The sequence below is a fragment of the Pyxicephalus adspersus genome, chromosome Z (assembly GCF_032062135.1).
Source record: "Pyxicephalus adspersus chromosome Z, UCB_Pads_2.0, whole genome shotgun sequence".
NCBI lineage: Eukaryota > Metazoa > Chordata > Amphibia > Anura > Pyxicephalidae > Pyxicephalus > Pyxicephalus adspersus.
In genome coordinates this window covers 9,304,940-9,322,983 of record NC_092871.1, presented here as the reverse complement: position 1 = coordinate 9,322,983, position 18,044 = coordinate 9,304,940, and the positions used below count along the sequence as shown (strand labels likewise).

The following is an 18,044-nucleotide window of genomic DNA, read 5'->3' as shown; positions in this document are numbered from 1 at the left end:
GATAAGTTCTGTTCAATCAATAAGTGTATGATGCACATATAAATAAATGTTTTATGTTTATTGCCAAAAAAGCCTTTTGTTGGTACTTTCTTTTTAGTTTCTTTAGTTTTAGTTTTACTTTCTTTTATTTAGGCGTTGCAACCCCACTATTTTAAGATAAGATTTTCCCTTGGCTATCTAACTCTTCTTTTTACCTTGAGACAATACATTGCTTTCAAGATCTTTGCTAAACCATCAAGCCCAATTCGCTCCTAAACCAATCAGAATGGTTAATCTGCATACGCCTGATAAAGTAAGATTCAGGGACATTGCGTTTGCTTTAGAGATATATTCTTTGTCCTAATATTTTAAAAAAATATGCACATTATTCTTTAAGTTAAAAGTATTACTGTATATACTCAAGTGTAGGTCGATCTAAATATAAGCGGAGGTACATATTTTTACTTTGGAAAATAGGAAAAATCGACTGACTCGAGTATATGCCGAGGGTGGGAAAGGCTGCAGCTACAGGCAAGTTTGGCTTCTATATGTAACGGCCCACATAGCACTTGCTTTGAAACTACTAGCAGGGCTGATTGTGCAGGAGCCTGTGTGTGATGTAGAGCAACATACAGTTTCAGATAGTTTCTGAAAGGAACTTTCATGCATTTCAGGAACTTATGTAGATACAGACACTGCCCTTTCTGCGTCATCAGACGAGACAGCTTTACATGTCTTCTGGCAGTGCCCCTACGTCCAAGCTGTGTTTAAGTCCCTGAAACAGGAAGTGTGCAAATTCATCCCCTGAATGTCCATCACATACTTTGCTATGCTGTATGGTCTGTTCCATGGCGAATTCATGGAAGAAGAAGTCATAGGAGCTTGAAGGATTTTGAACTGTGCTAAAACTGCTATCTGGTAGCCAGGAAGCACCTTATCCTCCAGAGGGAGAGGATGTCCATTGAGGACTGGCCCTCGGCCTGCTCAGAGACTGTCAACTCATGGATTTTCCGGAAGAGGATGTCTGAGAAGGCCCCCCCTTCCCTTCCCGCCCCCAAACTGTCTTTTTAATAAGGTATACGAACTCCAATAAAGCTTCAGACCTGTGAGTTCTTCCCTCTCCCCCCACCCCCTCCCCAAGGCACAGCCATACTTTATGTGTGTGAAGTGTGCTTTTAGATTTGTTAGAGCTCAAATAAAGCTTCAGGCTTTGGATGAGCTCCTAGGGACAGTTCAAGATGATTTTGTTTAAAGTATGGATTGACAATCTGATGGGGTTGTTTGTGGTACAATGCTGCAGTATGGAGAGATGTATGTATTTATTTGTGAGTGTGTTGTGGGGGATTGTTATGTATGGGGGTATGTTTGCACCCTGACTGTATAGATTTGTGATTTGTGTGATTAATAAAATACTTTATTCAATCAAAAAAATGTGTTATAATGAGTCACAATACTGTGCGCTACCCTTATTTACCTCTCTCGAGACAAAGCCATGACTGCCCACAAGTGTCAGTACGTCAGTTGCCACCATTCAGTGAACAACCAATGCTATAACTCTGTGAATTACATAAGATCTCCTCCTCCTCCTCCCTTGCCAAAACTATCCTAGTAGGCACTCGACTCTTCTCAGCTAGGTAAAGTGATGTTACAGTTTAATTTATTTCATCTAATTGCTTTTGTATTTATGTACTTTAGTAATAAGCAGTGTTTAAATTATTCTATACAACCCCATCAATGTATATTATGCCAATAGGATTTTTTTTCATGGGAACCATTTTCCTTTTATTTCTTATGGGAAAAATTTGTTTGGTAAAAGTCCAAGGATTTAGAACGGATTAAGGACTTATACCAAGGTACCACTGTATATTGATAAAAGTAGGTCAAAGAATATGCAAAAAGAGATACTTTTACCCATAAATATTCAAATAGAGCCACATCCTATAATATACAGCAACAAAAATCAGAAAACAGGACTTAAGGCATTAACTCATCAATTTTAAGATATTTAAAACATATATGTTATTTGTACAACTTAACTTAAAACCTGCTTGTTCCTATAGAACCATTTCTACAACACATGATTGTACATATAGTAGTGGTTTCCATGATTAGAAGACTTTTGGTTCGGCGAATTTCGCGGAAACAAATACCACTAATGCCGTCCTTTTTTTTTTTTAAATAAGATTTGAGTTTTTGTGGGTGGAATGGGTTGTGTGTTTGATATTTTATCTAAATTTTTGTTTATTTTTATAATATTTACATTTGTATATACATACCTTCCAAATCCAGCTCTGTCACATTCATTTTAAGAGGCTCCTCCAGGCTGCTGTGTTCTGCATGACAGGAGAAATAGTTTTTCTCCCCTGTTGGCACTTGTATGCTGACTCTGATCTGATAGGTGCCATCAGGATGGGGGAGAATTGGACTCATTTCATCTGAAGGAATATGGTCTACCCCATTCATCATCCACTTCACATCCACAGCTCGGGGGTGAAAGCTGTACACCAGGCAATGAAGTCTTGTTACCCCATCAGACTGAACATGACTCCTCACCATCATTTCTGGCCGGACTAATGAAACAAAAAAAAATTAATATTTTTGACTTACAGCAATATTAGCTTTACATTAAATGTGAATTTACATTAAAGGTGAATTTTGACCATTTTAATCCTTATTTCTCTACCCATCTCTGTCCCCTGATCTCATTGCTCGCCATCATCTTTTGGGAAAAAACAGCAAATGAGATTGCCAAACCAACAATGGGAGAGAACAGTATATTTAATAGTTCATAATAACGCTATTCAAAACTATTCAGGGACAATGTTTCCCCCCCTTCATCAGGGCTTTAATTATTAATATAACTGGAATTGGCCTTGTTAGTAAAACAACACAAAAAATGTAACAAACAAATTTGTTAAAGTGGGACGCTATGTATTGAGAAGATAACTAAGCAACCTCAATTGTGGCTAATAGCTTGGCAGGTCACTTGGCCCTTTCTGTAATACTAAATTCATGAGAACCAAAGTGCCATTATTATTTTGAATATATCTTTTAGATCTGTCTATTGTCTGATTATGAACTTGGAGCCGACAATGGGAGATCATATGGATTCTGACAGAGGCTGCCCTATAATCTGTGTGACTTTACACACTGCCTCGTTTTAAAAAATGGGACTTTCACCACTCATAACATAGAATAGTTTATGGAAAACCCAGGAGTGTTGGTTCCACACCTTCTTAAGGAACCAAGGCTATGTGGACCTGCCACGCTAATGTCCCATCCACTGTATACATCTAGTCATGGCAGATACAGTCTGCACCTAGATGTTCTTCTCAGCACATGGTACTGAAAATAACGAATGTCACCTAATCAATTTTTTCTTACCAGGCTTTAAGTTTTCTTTCATATAGTGTAGGTAAATCTTGAACCACTGATTACATTCTTCCTCAATATACCATTTCTGTTTCTCAACGCTGGATTTGCGCCTATTCCACACATCTGCCATCATCTCCGCATTAGACATCACGGGGACATACTTGGAAAAAAATGTATCTAATGCTATAAAATCATTCCCATTGGCGGCAAACTCTTCATATCCACTTATGCTGTCATCTCCTGATAACAGGCACCATAATCGAACTTGTAGAACAAATCCAGTGTTGCCATCTTGGAATAGAATTAAAAGGAAATTATTATTAGTAATACATCATGGACAAAACATAACCAGTGATAAATGCACAACAATCAGTGAACTACAAAAGGAAGTGATGATAAATATATCTAAACCCAAGAATAATGCAGTATACCTGTCCTTATATGTGGCAGGTGCAAATCTAAACCAATATTTTTAGCTTTCATTCATTCATCAGCCATTATTTCTATTGGTAAAGACTCTTTATTCACTGGCATGATACCAATGGATTGGTGTAAGGCCAATGTAGTTCCTATCTTCAAAAAGGAGCAAAGTCATTACCAGGTAACTAAAGACTGGTTAGTTTAACATCTATAGTTGGAAAGGTCTTAGAGAGTTTGATAAAGGAGTTTCTGCTAGAAAATAATAGTATAAGTGATAGTCAGCATGGATTCAAGAAAGACGGACGTTGTCAAACAAATTTACTCTCTTTTTATGAGGAAGTAAGTAAACAGGTAGACAGTGGAGTAGCAGTTGATATAGTGTACTTGGACTTTGCTAAAGCATTTGACACTGTACCCCACAGACGGTTAATATGCAAGATAGGGTCATTAGGTTTAGAAAAGTAAATCTGTAAATGGATAGAGAACTGGCTTAAAGATAGCATCCAGAGTTGTAATTAATCATTCATATTCTGAATGGTCTAAGGTTATTAGTGGTGTACCCCAAGGTTCAGTGTTGGGACCTTTACTGTTTAACATCTTCATAAATGATATAAAGCTTGGGATTAAAAGTACCATTTTTGTGTTTGCAGATGACACCAAACTATGTAATGGAATGAAGTCCATACAGGATGTCTAGAATCTACAAGCAGGCCTGGATGTACTGTCCGATTGGGCAGCCAAGTGACAAATTATATTTAATAAAGAATACATTCTCTCTCCTCAACAGAACATCCAGGAATGTAATTATCTTATGTATCCTATCTTACTCTACATATACATTTTGTTCTGGGCTGTTAAAGGCATTATAGTAAGTGCAATTTGTGTTTCTCTTTACTCATACTTCACATTCAATTATAAAGCACTTCTGCCAAACGTTTGTGTTTGACCTTCAATCCTAACACTAAAATTATTTTTTAGTTGCTATCATATATAACCCCCCTTTGCTTGTTTGGAATAACTTGGTTTGGAAGACCTGCAGATGCTTTTATCTACTCTCTTTCACTTCGAATTTTGTAATGTGAGTAATATTGTTTATACGCTATATATTTATTTAACTCTATGTATTACAATATGTTGGATTTAGCTTTGAAACTGAACTCATTGTTTTCCTCTTTCTATTTTTTGCTTTCTTTATACTCATCATGCTGTTATTAGACATAGCTTCAGTTTTCAAGCTATTCTCCAAATTCTCCTAAGGGCGAAATGTGTGAAACTTGAGTCTCCATTGAAATTTTTGCTGGGAATATACTTGAAACCCCTGAACTGTATATAAGTAATCACATATAAATCTTCTTTTGTGTCACAAACTATTTGATTTGTGTAAAGTGTAGGAGTATCCTATACATTATTAAAATAATAACATTCACCTTCCAATTTGCCTCCAAAAGCCTGTCTATTCTTTCACCCTAAAAAAATTACTTAATATAAGTAAATATGAAGTTATGCACTTGGGGCCTAACAACATGCATGCTTCATACTGTCTAGGGGGAATACATTTGGGGGTTCAGAAATGGAAAAGGATCTGGGGGTTCTGGTAGATCAAAGATTTAATAACAGCAAACAATGTCAAGCTGCAATATCTAAAGCTAGCAAAGTACTTTGTTGTAGTAAAAGAGGAATAGACTGCAGAGATGGAGACATAATCCTGCCCCTGTAGAAAGCATTGGTCAGACCACATCTGGAATATGCAGTCCAGTTTTGGGCACCAGGTCACAAAAAGGACATTGTGGAACTGGAGAGAGTGCAGAGAAGGGCAACTAAACTAATAAAAGGAATGGAGGAGCTCAGCTATGAGAAGAGTTTAGCTGAACTGAATCTATTCCCCCTGAGAAGAGACATATGAGGAGGGATATGATCACCCTGTGTAAATATATAAATGGTCCATATAGAGAACTCTCTTCCCAATTATTTACTTTGAGATCATTACAAAGAACAAGAGAGCACTCTATGCTTCTTGGGGAAAAGAAGTTTAAGCTCTGGATAAGGAAGGGATTCTTCACTGTAAGGTCTGTGAAAATGTGCAATCGGCTACCTCAGGAAGTAGTTTCACCAACTACTATAGATTGCTTTATGAAAAAGCTGGATGATTTCTAGAAGCACAAAATATAACTGGGTATTAAAGCTTTAAAGAAAAAGATAATAGTGATGGTTGATCCAGAGAACATCCAAATGCCTCATGGAATCAGCAAGGAATTTTTTCCCCTGTTGAAGCAAAGTGTACCAGGGTTTTTTTTTGCCTTTCTCTGGACCAACAATGTCTAAAATGTCTTTTGTAAGCATGCATTTGGGTGCTATTGTGATCTCCTCTAAAGAGAACGTGCCACCCAGGTTCTCCAAGCCCCTTGAGCTTAATGCTCCTGATGGAGGGGCTAGGTACTAACCCCATCTAGCTAACGTCGAGTGGGCCAAATCATTCCTTTGTAGCAGGAATTAGACAGGATGCAGTCTCTGTTTGCTGACAGAAACCTGCCCCACCAAATACTAAGCTGGGAGCCCTCCAGACCAGACAATTGCATAGGCACAGCACTTGACCATAAGGCCAGAGCACTCTCTAGACTTCAGGGCCAACCCATAAGGGAAAAGCACCCTCCATCAAATGACATACAAAAACACACCAGTGACAAAACGTAAAAAATTTTACCAAATAAGTGCTTAAGAACAAAGTCTTGATAGTGAGGTGCCAGTGTATGTTAAATACAGTGAGCTTTGCCACTCTACTTCTTAATTCAGCATTACATGTCAAATGAAAGACCCAGTACTGAGTATAGAGCTTGCACCTCATTCCATGTGAAAGCACTGGACATATAGGTGAGCTCCAGTGCTGCCACACTGTTTACAGCCCAGTGTATGCTATGACTGCAATGCCTTATAGTCAATCCAAGCCTTTCCATTCTAAATGAATTCAGCTGAATGGAGGTTCATGAGAATGTGGGTAAGGTCTAAATATTTTCTGAGAAACTAAACTATAAGAAATATAGACACATATTCTCATCTTTGCTACTCCACTACTCCATTCAAGATCCCAGTCACATGAAGGGAGCTTGTGTCTTCCTGTACATGGCAGTACAGGATCTATAAACCAGCACCAGTGGTCCATCAGGAGACAAGTCCTCAGCTCACGTTAAGTTATAACTAAAGTGACTTATAGTCAACAAAGGAGAAAGTTAACCCAAAACAATAAAAAAACATTTACAGCACAGAGGGAGCGCCAGGTGTCGCCATCTTCTCCGCTTCTTCTTTCATGTTCTTTTTCCTACCCCACCCAATCTTGCACTGTGCAGGCTCGAAATTGGGTGACGTAGATGGGGAAAAAACTTGCTGATCTCAGAAGAAGCAGCCAAGAGCCTTCCGGGATGCATGACATAGGTATCCAGGGAGGCTCTGCGTTCCCATTCATTCTTGATCGCCTAGGCTTGTCTACCCTTTTATGTAAAGGGAAAATTCTGAGAGTAGGTACGCTTTAACTTCGAGTATCAGGAAGCAAAGATGGGGTCAAAATACTTTATGAGACATGAAACTGAAGCATGCAGAGAAGTCAGATCTAGAGAAAAAAGCCTTTGCATTTTAGTGATTCAGAAAAACAAATGGTTTACTTTACCTTTGGTAGGGTTGAGATGTTTTATTAAATCGTGTATTATCTGTTGATGTCTGCCTTCATAATATTGAGCGATCTGAGTCTGATTTTCCCAGTGCTGAGGAACTATGTGTGTTTTCATCCAGGGCCAGAGAAGCTGTACATTTTGGGTCTCACTATCATATCTCGCAATTTGTACGTCATCTACGTAACCCACAGCTTGATAGTAAGGATATCCAGTTCCTGGGGAGGAGTCTGTGGTAAAATGGTAGCGAAGGCTATGAGGCTCTGCATATAAAAAAGAAAAATCATAAGAATCAAACATTTATTACTTTAGAATGTTATACTATAACAGAATCATCGCTTTCATGTGAGTTATCTTCCCAGCAATAATTGGGCCCAGTTGGGCCTGGAAGTTGTTGCATTCTTTCTACTGTAGTCCCCCCGTTGGTAAGTGTCTTCAAGTAGTTTAACACCATCTATTATTCCCTAGTTAGGTTCTGACAAATCTGCACAGGTCCTTTTATGGGGAATAAGAGAGAGAGAGATAAGTCTTTGACATGACAGAGTTTCAGAGGAGAATCTGGACATGCTGAACGGTTACCTCCAAGGCTTGGTTCAGTTGTCCATCACTTTTGTGACCGCCAAAAACAGAGATGCTACCATGACTTCAGAACCTGTTTTGATCTCCATCTGACGGGTTTTCATTGCACTTCTCCTCCCCCTCCAGCCATGTACATTTGGACCTCATTCAGATATTTCCAAAAAAGAAGACTGGGATCCTTGCTGCACTTGATGACTATTCACTGCTAGAATGAGGAAAAAACATCAAAATATGAACAATATTAGCACACTGAAACATAATGAATCATAATTAAAGCTAACCTCCAGCCTTTTGTTCAGTCTTACATGGTGTACTGGATCTTCTGCTGTACTAAAATTGTATACTCTGGTTTTACTGCATACTGTGGGATATTTACAATGTTAATTAGGAACTGCAGCAAGTCAATGAGAAGCTGCCACATTTCCAGGCTGGAGGATGTCCAGCATCACCTAATCCTGTTCTCCCCAGTGAGGGCATATAGGCTTTTGGTCAAAGTTAGCACTCCAGGGGAACCCTAGCCTAGTACTTGGATGAACCTGGCATCTGCAAGTCCTCCGGGTATTGGGGTCAGCTAGTTTTTGCTATTTTTGCTATATGGACCAAAAAAAGTGTTCTTTTCAGAGGCGTTGCTCCCCAGTTGGTTTAGGAGTTTGTGGCTCTTTTTTTCAGAAAAATGTAAAAGTCACATGCTTTAAATTCACAGCAAAAAAAAGGTTCTCCCCAGCTGTACTGTTTTAGGCCTGCTTCTTCTATTTACTTGAATATTAATTCTTTAGTCATTGAGGCTCAGTATCACATGTGACTAAGCAAATGTAGTCTAACTGGGAATGCCCACTCCTCAACACTGAAATTTATCCATCAAGGTATTTTATAATTTGCATTACTCCTCTCCAACCCACAGCTTGGATCACTGCTGAGTGCTCTTTGAAGGTGAAACCTTCTATGTTTTCAGAAAATAACACCCTGTTGGTCCTGCTATCAGCTATTTTCTGCCTGCATTACTTGGAAACATAAATTATGATATTTTAAAATGTAATAAGCATGTGGGTAAGAGGAGAGTAAGAAACCATGGAAACCCCAAAAACCCACGACCCCACCCAACCAAACCTTATTTAAATAACCACACAATAATTTTTTGGTTAAAAGGCCCATTGGCCTTTTTATTACAACAATATAATATTCAAATAAAATATAACAATTATAAATCTTCAATATAAACCATGACTTATAATAAATAACCAAAAACATAAATTAATATTTGTTCTTTATTAAACAATAAATAGCCTTATTTCAAACAAATGACCAATTCCTGTCCACAGGTTGCTGGTCCTGGTAAGCACCCAATTAGTCCGATAGTACCATGATAAAGGTAAATGTAATTGCTCCCACCCACAAAACCTCCCAGCTCAGGAACTACATAACCTTTTTTTTTAACCACAGACCACCACTAAATATTATTAAACTAATTTCACCCAACCAATGGGGACTTCACACCAACGATGGGTCCCCAATCCACCACAACATTTGGAAGTAACCCCCAAGGACCTTTCCTGCCTATCCCATTTCATCTTTTATTTGCTCGCTCCAGGGCTGACTTTCTGTAAGGATATTTACCCATTTTATTTGTCTTGGAAACAAAATGTATCATTGTGCAGGAAGTGAAGTGAAACTTCCTTAATAGGGCATAGATAGAATGAAAAAAACCAAGGGACTTTCCTTCTGTCTGCAGCTAGAACATACACAGCAACACCCAGCATTCCATCGTGTTCAGTTTTGTACTGCACACAATAATAAATCATTAATTAAACACACAGCTTAAAACTAAACTCCAGGCACAATAAATATTTTGAATGCAGTTGTGTAGAACTGATCAGTCAGCAGGCTGGAGGAAGTGATAACGCCATATTATGCTTTGCTGTCTGGCTGCAGTGTATGGATCACAAACAGATTCGGTATTCAGCTGTTTGCTTTGAGTTCTGCTACAAAGCAGAAAGTATAATTCAAATAAAGCAAACTTTTTAGATCTATCACTATTTTTAAAAGAGAAAATTAATTCTATATTAGGAATTTTATAGAGCTATTGAGAAGTTTATTTCATCCAAACATTTACATTTACAGTATGTGCTCAATCAAAACTTTTTTCTTTGTTTTAGATAGATTTAGGAGGGGTGAAACCTGTTAGGTTTGCACTGCCATCAGTTCCTGTCCTGTTGACTTACAGGAAATGAGGGGAACAAAAGCAACACAAACAGAACAGGGGTGCAGGAGACTAAAACCTTTAACTCTATCCATACCTTGTCTGACTTTAGGTTCAGGCTCATACCACAGCTAAGTAACTAAAGCATATACTATTTCTTTGCTTTGTAATGTTCTTCATGAGTAGTCTGTTGTCTGGAAGGTACACAGGCAGGACTGGTGTTGCTTTAATGCTAAACTATAGTGGCGTAAAAAACAAAAATATCAGATGGCCCACCTGCAAGAAAACACTGATTGCTGACAAAAAAATTGCTGAGAAGCATGTGCACAGGGATGTCATTTGTATCTGTCACCCCCAGGTTAGGTGAATACCCAGTTCCATTGTGGATGTTGAGGTTATTGTCGCTACCGGCTATAACCCTAGACACAGAAAGGGCCAACAAAGGGCCCAACTGAATTCAGATTGGTTGAATCAAAAAAATTCATATTGCTAATTTTCCTAATTCCATTACCATGCTAGAGTAAGGACAACCATTAAATTATCAGTTAACCATTGTATTATCCATATAAAATCAGTAAGGCTGGGTGGGTACAAATGTGCAATAATTGTCGCTGGAAAGGATCTTTCACAATCCTTTCCAACTACAAAAGATTGAACAATGCATGAAGGAGCGCTGTACATACAGCACCATTCTGCTCTAAGGAGAGGGGAGGGGGGAGAACAACGACTCCCCTTCACTTTTATTATGATTGTTCCTCTTTTGTCATCCATAGATCCGCCAGGACGGACAACGGAACAACAGATGGCGAGTGATGTACAAAAGCCAGATTCTCGTCTAATTTCAGCCTTGAGGCGATTATAGGACGAGAACTATCTGACGTGTGTACGTAGCAAAATGGGTGAATTTACTAAAAAGATTCGGATTGTTTTAAAGCAAATTATCACCTTGCAAGAGATATTTCATTTTAGCTTAATGAATGTGGAGGTCAGTTAGCCATGAATACCCAGTCACATTCATGGAAATCTTAAAAAAATTTCCTTGAGCATAATTGGATGGTTGCGGTTGTCAGAACGTCTTCTCATTTACTGGGCTAAGTGAAATATCCTTTTGCTATGTCAACAACCTACTTTCATTTAGTAAATCAAGCCTAATCACTGCAGTACAGCTTGTGGCAGGTCAAAATTTATGTTCTAAGACCCCAATCACACTACAGAATGTTGTTGCATTCATATGTAGTAATATGAGTCATTTTAATGAATTGAGCCAGTTATTCCTTTGTAAATAACTGCAAAGGAACTGAGCTCGGGTTTTTCTGGTCTGCTTATACTAAAGAACACACAATTAATAATATAACATGGTATTTACCAATGGAAAAGCTTATAAACTAGAATAAAGTAAAAAAACAGACATTTGCAATAGTGCCGAAACATGGTGCTTTTGTGAATGAAGTCAGCTACATCAGCATCAAATGTTTAAAATAGCACATAAATACAGAAAATTTGAAGTGTATTGGCTAACTTAAAGTATAATGGATAACCCGTTGTGTTTGTTTGGAGTAGAGTAAAAAAAGACATAAACCCCAGGTAGGTATTGTTTGCAGTGTGAAATTTTTACCAGAGCCTTACCAGTGTCCTTATTGGAGTTCTTCCTCTCATTTCTTGTTTTAGAGGCAGCTACTGCAAAAAATTTTGAAATACCACGTGATTTGTAGATGGCAGAGGTCACTAGTACAGAGGGGTGACTCTCTCTGGCAGCAATAAAAACTTACCAGAAGGTCTAACCCTTCTCTACACCAAACCTTTATCCACCATTCTCTACTGCAAAAACGAAAAAAAAAAGAGATACATTTTAGGTTAATAAAGTGAACTCCAGGATCCTTCCTCCTACTGATCAGTGTTCATATAATGATATGTGAACATGCCTTCCAGCCTGTGTGATAATGCGCCCCCTAGGGAAGCGGCTTGTAAACAACAGGTTGGGTTCACAAGAAATTATCAAAATGGGAGTGTATGTATGCCTGAAGGATATGATTGAAAATATAGATACATAGGGAACAGCACTGAAGCATGTTAAGAGTACGGAGAACTTTGATTTTTTTTTTAGGCTAAAGTTCCACTTGCTTTTCTGACCCCTTTTAATACTGATTAGAAAAGTCAAATAACAAAAATGGAGACTGAAATGCACATATAAATAATGCACAAAGACTAAAAAGGGATATGATTTTAATATTTATCATTTTATTTGCTTTTAAGTCTGTATACTTTATGATCAAAAGTATATGGACATAAAAGCCCTTCCACACCAGTATGGGAGGCATTCCCGAAATTCTTAACTCCTAGTCAATTACTGCAATACTGTTCTTAATCTCTGAATACCATGTGTGATAATTTACAGGAAGTGTTACTATTCAAGCATGCTAAGGAAAATTTTTTTTATTGCTTACCTGGTAATCAATACTGTCAAAACAATTCAGAAATAATAATAATTGGTATTCATTACAAAATATTAATTTTACATAATAATTTTTTAAATAAAAAAGTGACATAAATTAACAACCCATTTATGAACCCATTTTAGTGGAATAGTGACAAATAATATGGGACAAAACTGGAAAATTGTGGTTGATGTCATTATTATTATTATTGGTTGTATTATTGTTACTTTGTTTGATCATTCACTTTTTGAAACTGCTAATTATGGTGATGAATTCCAGAAATAAAGTTTTATATATTAACACCAAAACGTATCATGAATCAGACGCACTTACTGATAAACTTATCATAAAACACACATAAACACCAAAGCTATTATAAAACTTTACGCAAATGCTTTTTATAAAAAGATAAGTATTTGTGATATGTGAAACCAACATGCAATTACAATTAGTTTTTTAAGGTGTGAGAATATTACCATATAAGAAGTCAGCACAGCAGTCTGATGAGCTTTGCAAAATACCATGTTATAGGTGTTTGTATGGCATGGTGGATCAATGTGTCTTTTGCTGGTAACATTTACTCTTTGTAAATCATTTAAGTCAGTTAACCCAAAAAAAAACTTAATTATTGATATCCATCTTTGTAGACTAAGGCTACGTACACATGTCAGATGATTCTCGTTTGATAATCGCCTCTGGCATGTGTACAGAGCTCTGAACAACCGTCATGGCGGATACACAGACAAGGAATCAAAGTGAAGGAGAGAGAGAGCTGCGGGGTGCGTCTCCATTCTTCTCTCCTCTCCGTAGAGCAGAATGGCTCTGTATGTACAACACTCGTTTACGCATCGTGCAGTCATTTGTTGTTGTGAAGGATTGTTAAAGATCCTTTCCAACAACAATTATTGCCCGTGTATTACATGTCAATAGAAAAAAGCACCGTGGACTGCTGCTCACTCCTTCTCCTCTCCATAGAACAGAACAGTTTTATGTGTACAGAGCTCGCTCATTCATCTCTTACTCTTTTGTCGCTGGAAACAATCATAAAAGATTGTTTCCATAGCCAAAAATTGCAGGTGTGCACGCAGGCCAAAACTATGTACACACACTGGTATTACAGTATATCCAGGTCTTTTACAGTGATAGTAGAACGATCGAGCTGCTCATTTCTATAGAGAAGGGAGGATTATCACCAGGCACCATATTGCATCATCCTCCATTGCAGTCTAGATTTCTCCTCACTACTCTAGCAAAAAAAATATACATACAATGTAAATATATTATATATGTGATTTCTACTGCTTTTCTTTAACTTTAAAAGTAAATAGTTGCTTTTCAGAACCCTTGTGTATTATATTTTGCTGGATGGAACCAACGTGGTGCTGAAAATTTGCATCATTAATAATCATACATTATTCAGTGATGGACACTGCACAAGAAAGTACTACCAATAAATAAAAATAGAAAACTAACCTGCCCAAGCCATGAACTGTAGCAGAATACTGAGTAGCAGATCCATCCTGTTCAAGCCTGTTTTCTCTTATGAGAAGAGTTACAGCTGAATCTCCTCCTTTCTGTTTTGCTGCTTGATCTCACGCCACTTTTCTCAAGCTTATCTTGTGTAAACAGAAACATGAGGAAGCTGTAGAGTAAAAGCTGCAATTGGTTAGCATTTGTGAAACGATTTACACACCTAGGGCAACATCCAAGACATTTTGCACTATGATAAAACATTACACACATTCATCTCTTGATGTACTCCATGCACAAACATTTTCCAGTGCAAACTAGGCTACATGCACCCACATTTCCTTGCTGGTAGCTCAACCCCAACTTCATAATACACTTGTAAATGCATAGAAAATTATTTAAGTGCATTTTTCCTGATCATTACTACGGGGTAGCTGTCAATAATTTTATTCACCGTTACTACAGTTAAAAAGTTGGAAGTGTTTACCTACCGTATTTTCCGGTATATAAGGCGACTGGGAGTATAAGACGACGCCCCACTCTAACCAATCATTTGGGGGTCGTGTTATATGCCCAGTATTGTACTGTTCCTTCTGCCTGTCAGATCTCACTATTGTGAGAGAACTGAGAGGCAGAAAGAACTGTACACTACTAGTTCTAAGTAATGAATGGGCACGTTCCTTTAATGAATGGGCGTGTTCCAGTGAAGAGCCAATCAAGGCTCTCCACTGAAGAGCCAATCCAGGCTCACGTCCTGCTTTTCAGCTTACACGAGTCCTGCTGTGAAGCAACGCGAGCCTGCCCAGGAGGACTCGTGTAACCTGAAAAGCAGGAAGACAGAAGGAGGCACAGGAGGACTCGCAGGGACGCCAGACCAGAGAGGGGACTCGCGGGGACGCCGGAGGCTGCAGGTAAGTACTGGTGCCCGGCGTACAAGACGACCCCTGACTTTGTCATAGATTTTTCGGGGTAAAAAGTCGTCTTGTACCCGGGAAATACGGTACATTTTTTGTTTTAAATTGGTAACAGGGTCTCTTTAACGAGCCGAAGACTCGTTAATAGTCTAGTTTCTAGACTTAATAGACTAGTTTCTATTAGTATCTTCTGCCACAATTGGAACTCTGGTAACCTTTAAATCTATCTTTCATTTGGAGAATAACTGCAGATGAATGCAGATTACCGTATGTGATCAAATTACAAACTACTTCACTTAGCTGAAAATTGCAATAATAAGAAGAATTGATATTTGAACCTGGATCGTGGTTACATCCACACCGATAAGTCATTTACATTCCTTTGTTTCCAAACACTCCAATGCAAACTGGGCTAGGTGCACCCAATTTCTCATATTTAAATTCCATAAAGCAGTACCAGGGTTGGATTAGATTTAGTCATACAAGACATGGTACCTTAATATTTATTACCTACCAAATGAAACTTATAATTAAAATGTGGGACACAGATGAAGGGAAAAAAATTGTTTAGGAAGTTTTTTTCTTGCCCCACCCAACTTTTGCTTAGAAAAAAATATTTGCTGGATAGCACTACATACCCCATTGCTTGCCCATGGCATGACCACCTGTTGTTTCACTATGGGCAAATTGTCATCCTCTGCAAGCATAGACTTCTAGGCCTAGTACTAAGCATGACTATATGAAGAAATGGGTACTGGGTAGAAAGTTCTCAGAGGACTTGTGGAAGATCATCTGGCAACAAGCCTAGAAATGTTCACTGTGCACGGTATATAAAGAGAATACCTATAAGATACTTATGCATTGGTACCTTACTCCTAAAATATTCCCTTTGACCTAATAAATCGGTACCGTACTCTGGAGGTCCTCCATAAGATATTCCGTTTGACTAGCAACTATTGTTGTGTTCTACGGCAGTGGGTATCCTGCATCACATCTTTTGGACATGTCCCCACATAGTCTCCTACCCTACTGTTGAATGATCAATAATCTTCTTGAAGAGATACCGTATTTTTTGCGGTATAAGACGCACTTTTTCTTCCCCAAAACTGGGGGGGAAAAGTTAGTGCGTCCTATATGACAAATGTGTTATAAAATAATGAAAATAATATACTCACCCGATACCCGATCCTGCGTGTGTCTCTGGCTTCATGCAGCGTGTCTCTTCTCTCCTCTGCCAGCATCGTGTCTTCTCCTGTCTGTAAAGCAGAGCGAAAGAAGCCGCCACAGCGCCACCTGCTGTTCCCTGTCCTAACTGCCGTACAGTGGAAAAAAAGCACAGAGTGATCAGAAGGGGAATTTGAATGACAGAGTGATCAGAAAGGAATTTTGAAAGACACAGAGTGATCAGAAAGGGAATTTTAAAGGCATAGAGTGATCAGAAAGGGAATTTGAATGGCACATGAGTGATCTGAAGGGAATAATCTTTCAGAATCTTTTTTTTCTAGATTTTCCTCCTTTAAAATTGGATGCGTCCTATATTCCGGAGTGTCTTATACGGCGAAAAATACGGTACTTGAATTACCCATACAATTAGATATGCTCACCTACCTCCTGGGGCTACCGATCCTTGAATTCTCCAAATGTATTAAACGTCTGATGACAAACATTCTTACTCCTGCCAAATGTCTAATAGCTAGTCACTGGAAATAAACCTCCCTTATCCGCCCTGATCAGCCATATTAAAGATGTACACCTTATGGAACAATTGACAACATGGATACATGATAGGTTGGAGACATTTATTTAGATTTGGCCACTGTGGGAGAATTACCTGGTGACCCACTTACATGCACACTGTACATGATCATTTCTGATTGCTCCCAAGTGCTCTTACTATGGGGATTGCTCAGGAAATTGCTATCCAGCTAAAACTCAGGAACCCTCCCTTACCCTAATTCCTAACCCCTTTTCTTTTCTTTTTTCTTTTCCTATTAGTCAAGTGGAGTTACATATTTATGGCTTAATCTGACCATTTTGTCTTCCTCTGGTCTGCTCTTACCTTTTTGTTGTCGATCTCTTATCAGTTATGGTTCAATTACAGCAAATTCTTAATGTGGTTTTATAAAGAACTATACCTACATATCGCCAATGAATCAGTCAGCACCGTATATGATTATTGTCTTACTAGTAGAAGATCATAGTACACAGGACGCCATACTATGTAGGTTATTGTCAATGTACTATGTTTTGTATGTCATTACATCTTTCTTTCTTGTGCTAATGTTAAACTGCTATCTCCACTGTGTTTTTTTTATTATTAACATTTTTATTGTTTTAATTATTTTTATATACGACCAACACATAATATACATACTCAAGAAAACAAAACACACAGTGTAGTATACATATAGTGAGAATATAGTTAAAACAGTGTTCAAATTTGTATCTATATATCTCATATCTATTTTCTAACTCACTAAACATAAAGACCAAAAATACTCAAGTCTCTCAAATAATCTCTTCTTGATTTAGAATGTCAAAATATTGCACATTGTCTTTAAACCTTATCCAGGGGGCCCAGATGGCAGTGAATATAGGGGATGTATCTCGATATTCTTGTTACATGTTTCTTCCACCCAAGTAACAAACACTTTAACGAAGGTTCCTTTGGGTCCTTCCACACTTTTGGATCTGAGTCTTAGCTAGATTAAGAAGGAAGGACACCAAAGAACGTCCATTACTACTCCATTGCATTTGAAAACAACTAAAGCGTACATTCCGGGGTGTAGCCTCCACTTTAAACCCTGATATTATCTAAATCATATGGAACACTTTTTCCCAGTAACTCTCTACAATTGGACAGGACCACCACACTTGTGAAAATGTACCTCACATGCCACATCCTCCCCAACATAATGGAAAGTGTAGATTTTAGTTTATCAGGCCCAATGGTTTCAGAGAAACCCCTGACTCTCAGGTTATTCCTCCTCTCTCTATTTTCCACATCCTCTCATTT

The 18,044-nt window shown here is 38.1% G+C and overlaps 1 protein-coding gene across 7 annotated transcripts; it reads right to left on the bottom strand.

The window, feature by feature from the left end:
* Nucleotides 1–2,169: 2,169 nt before the first annotated feature.
* LOC140343009 (major histocompatibility complex class I-related gene protein-like) lies at nucleotides 2,170–14,286 on the bottom strand. 7 transcript variants are annotated; one of them, XM_072429446.1, is made up of 6 exons: nucleotides 14,118–14,133; nucleotides 11,979–12,027; nucleotides 11,836–11,886; nucleotides 7,433–8,217; nucleotides 3,364–3,645; nucleotides 2,181–2,549 (listed from the first exon to the last, which is right to left on the bottom strand). In XM_072429446.1, exons 4-6 carry the CDS (start codon nucleotides 7,731–7,733, stop codon nucleotides 2,236–2,238), a joined length of 897 nt encoding a protein of 298 aa, XP_072285547.1. In that variant the 5' UTR covers nucleotides 7,734–8,217; nucleotides 11,836–11,886; nucleotides 11,979–12,027; nucleotides 14,118–14,133; the 3' UTR covers nucleotides 2,181–2,235. The 7 variants fall into 7 exon arrangements, with proteins under 7 accessions (XP_072285541.1, XP_072285542.1, XP_072285547.1 ...); XM_072429440.1 differs by lacking the exon at nucleotides 11,979–12,027 and having other exon boundaries at nucleotides 2,170–2,549; nucleotides 7,433–7,696; nucleotides 14,118–14,286; XM_072429443.1 differs by having other exon boundaries at nucleotides 11,836–12,027; nucleotides 14,118–14,225.
* Nucleotides 14,287–18,044: the final 3,758 nt, after the last annotated feature.

What these genes read in the sequence shown, in the direction of transcription:
- LOC140343009 (XM_072429440.1), bottom strand. Translation starts at nt 14,163, where the DNA reads ATGGATCTGCTACTCAGTATTCTGCTACAGTTCATGGCTTGGGCAG. An exon ending in ACATCTCAACCCTACCAAAG is followed by an intron (nt 3,646 to 7,432) that starts GTAAAGTAAACC and finishes TTCTATTCCAAG; the next exon opens with ATGGCAACACTGGATTTGTT. An exon ending in GAAAGAAAACTTAAAGCCTG is followed by an intron (nt 2,550 to 3,363) that starts GTAAGAAAAAAT and finishes TTGTTTCATTAG; the next exon opens with TCCGGCCAGAAATGATGGTG.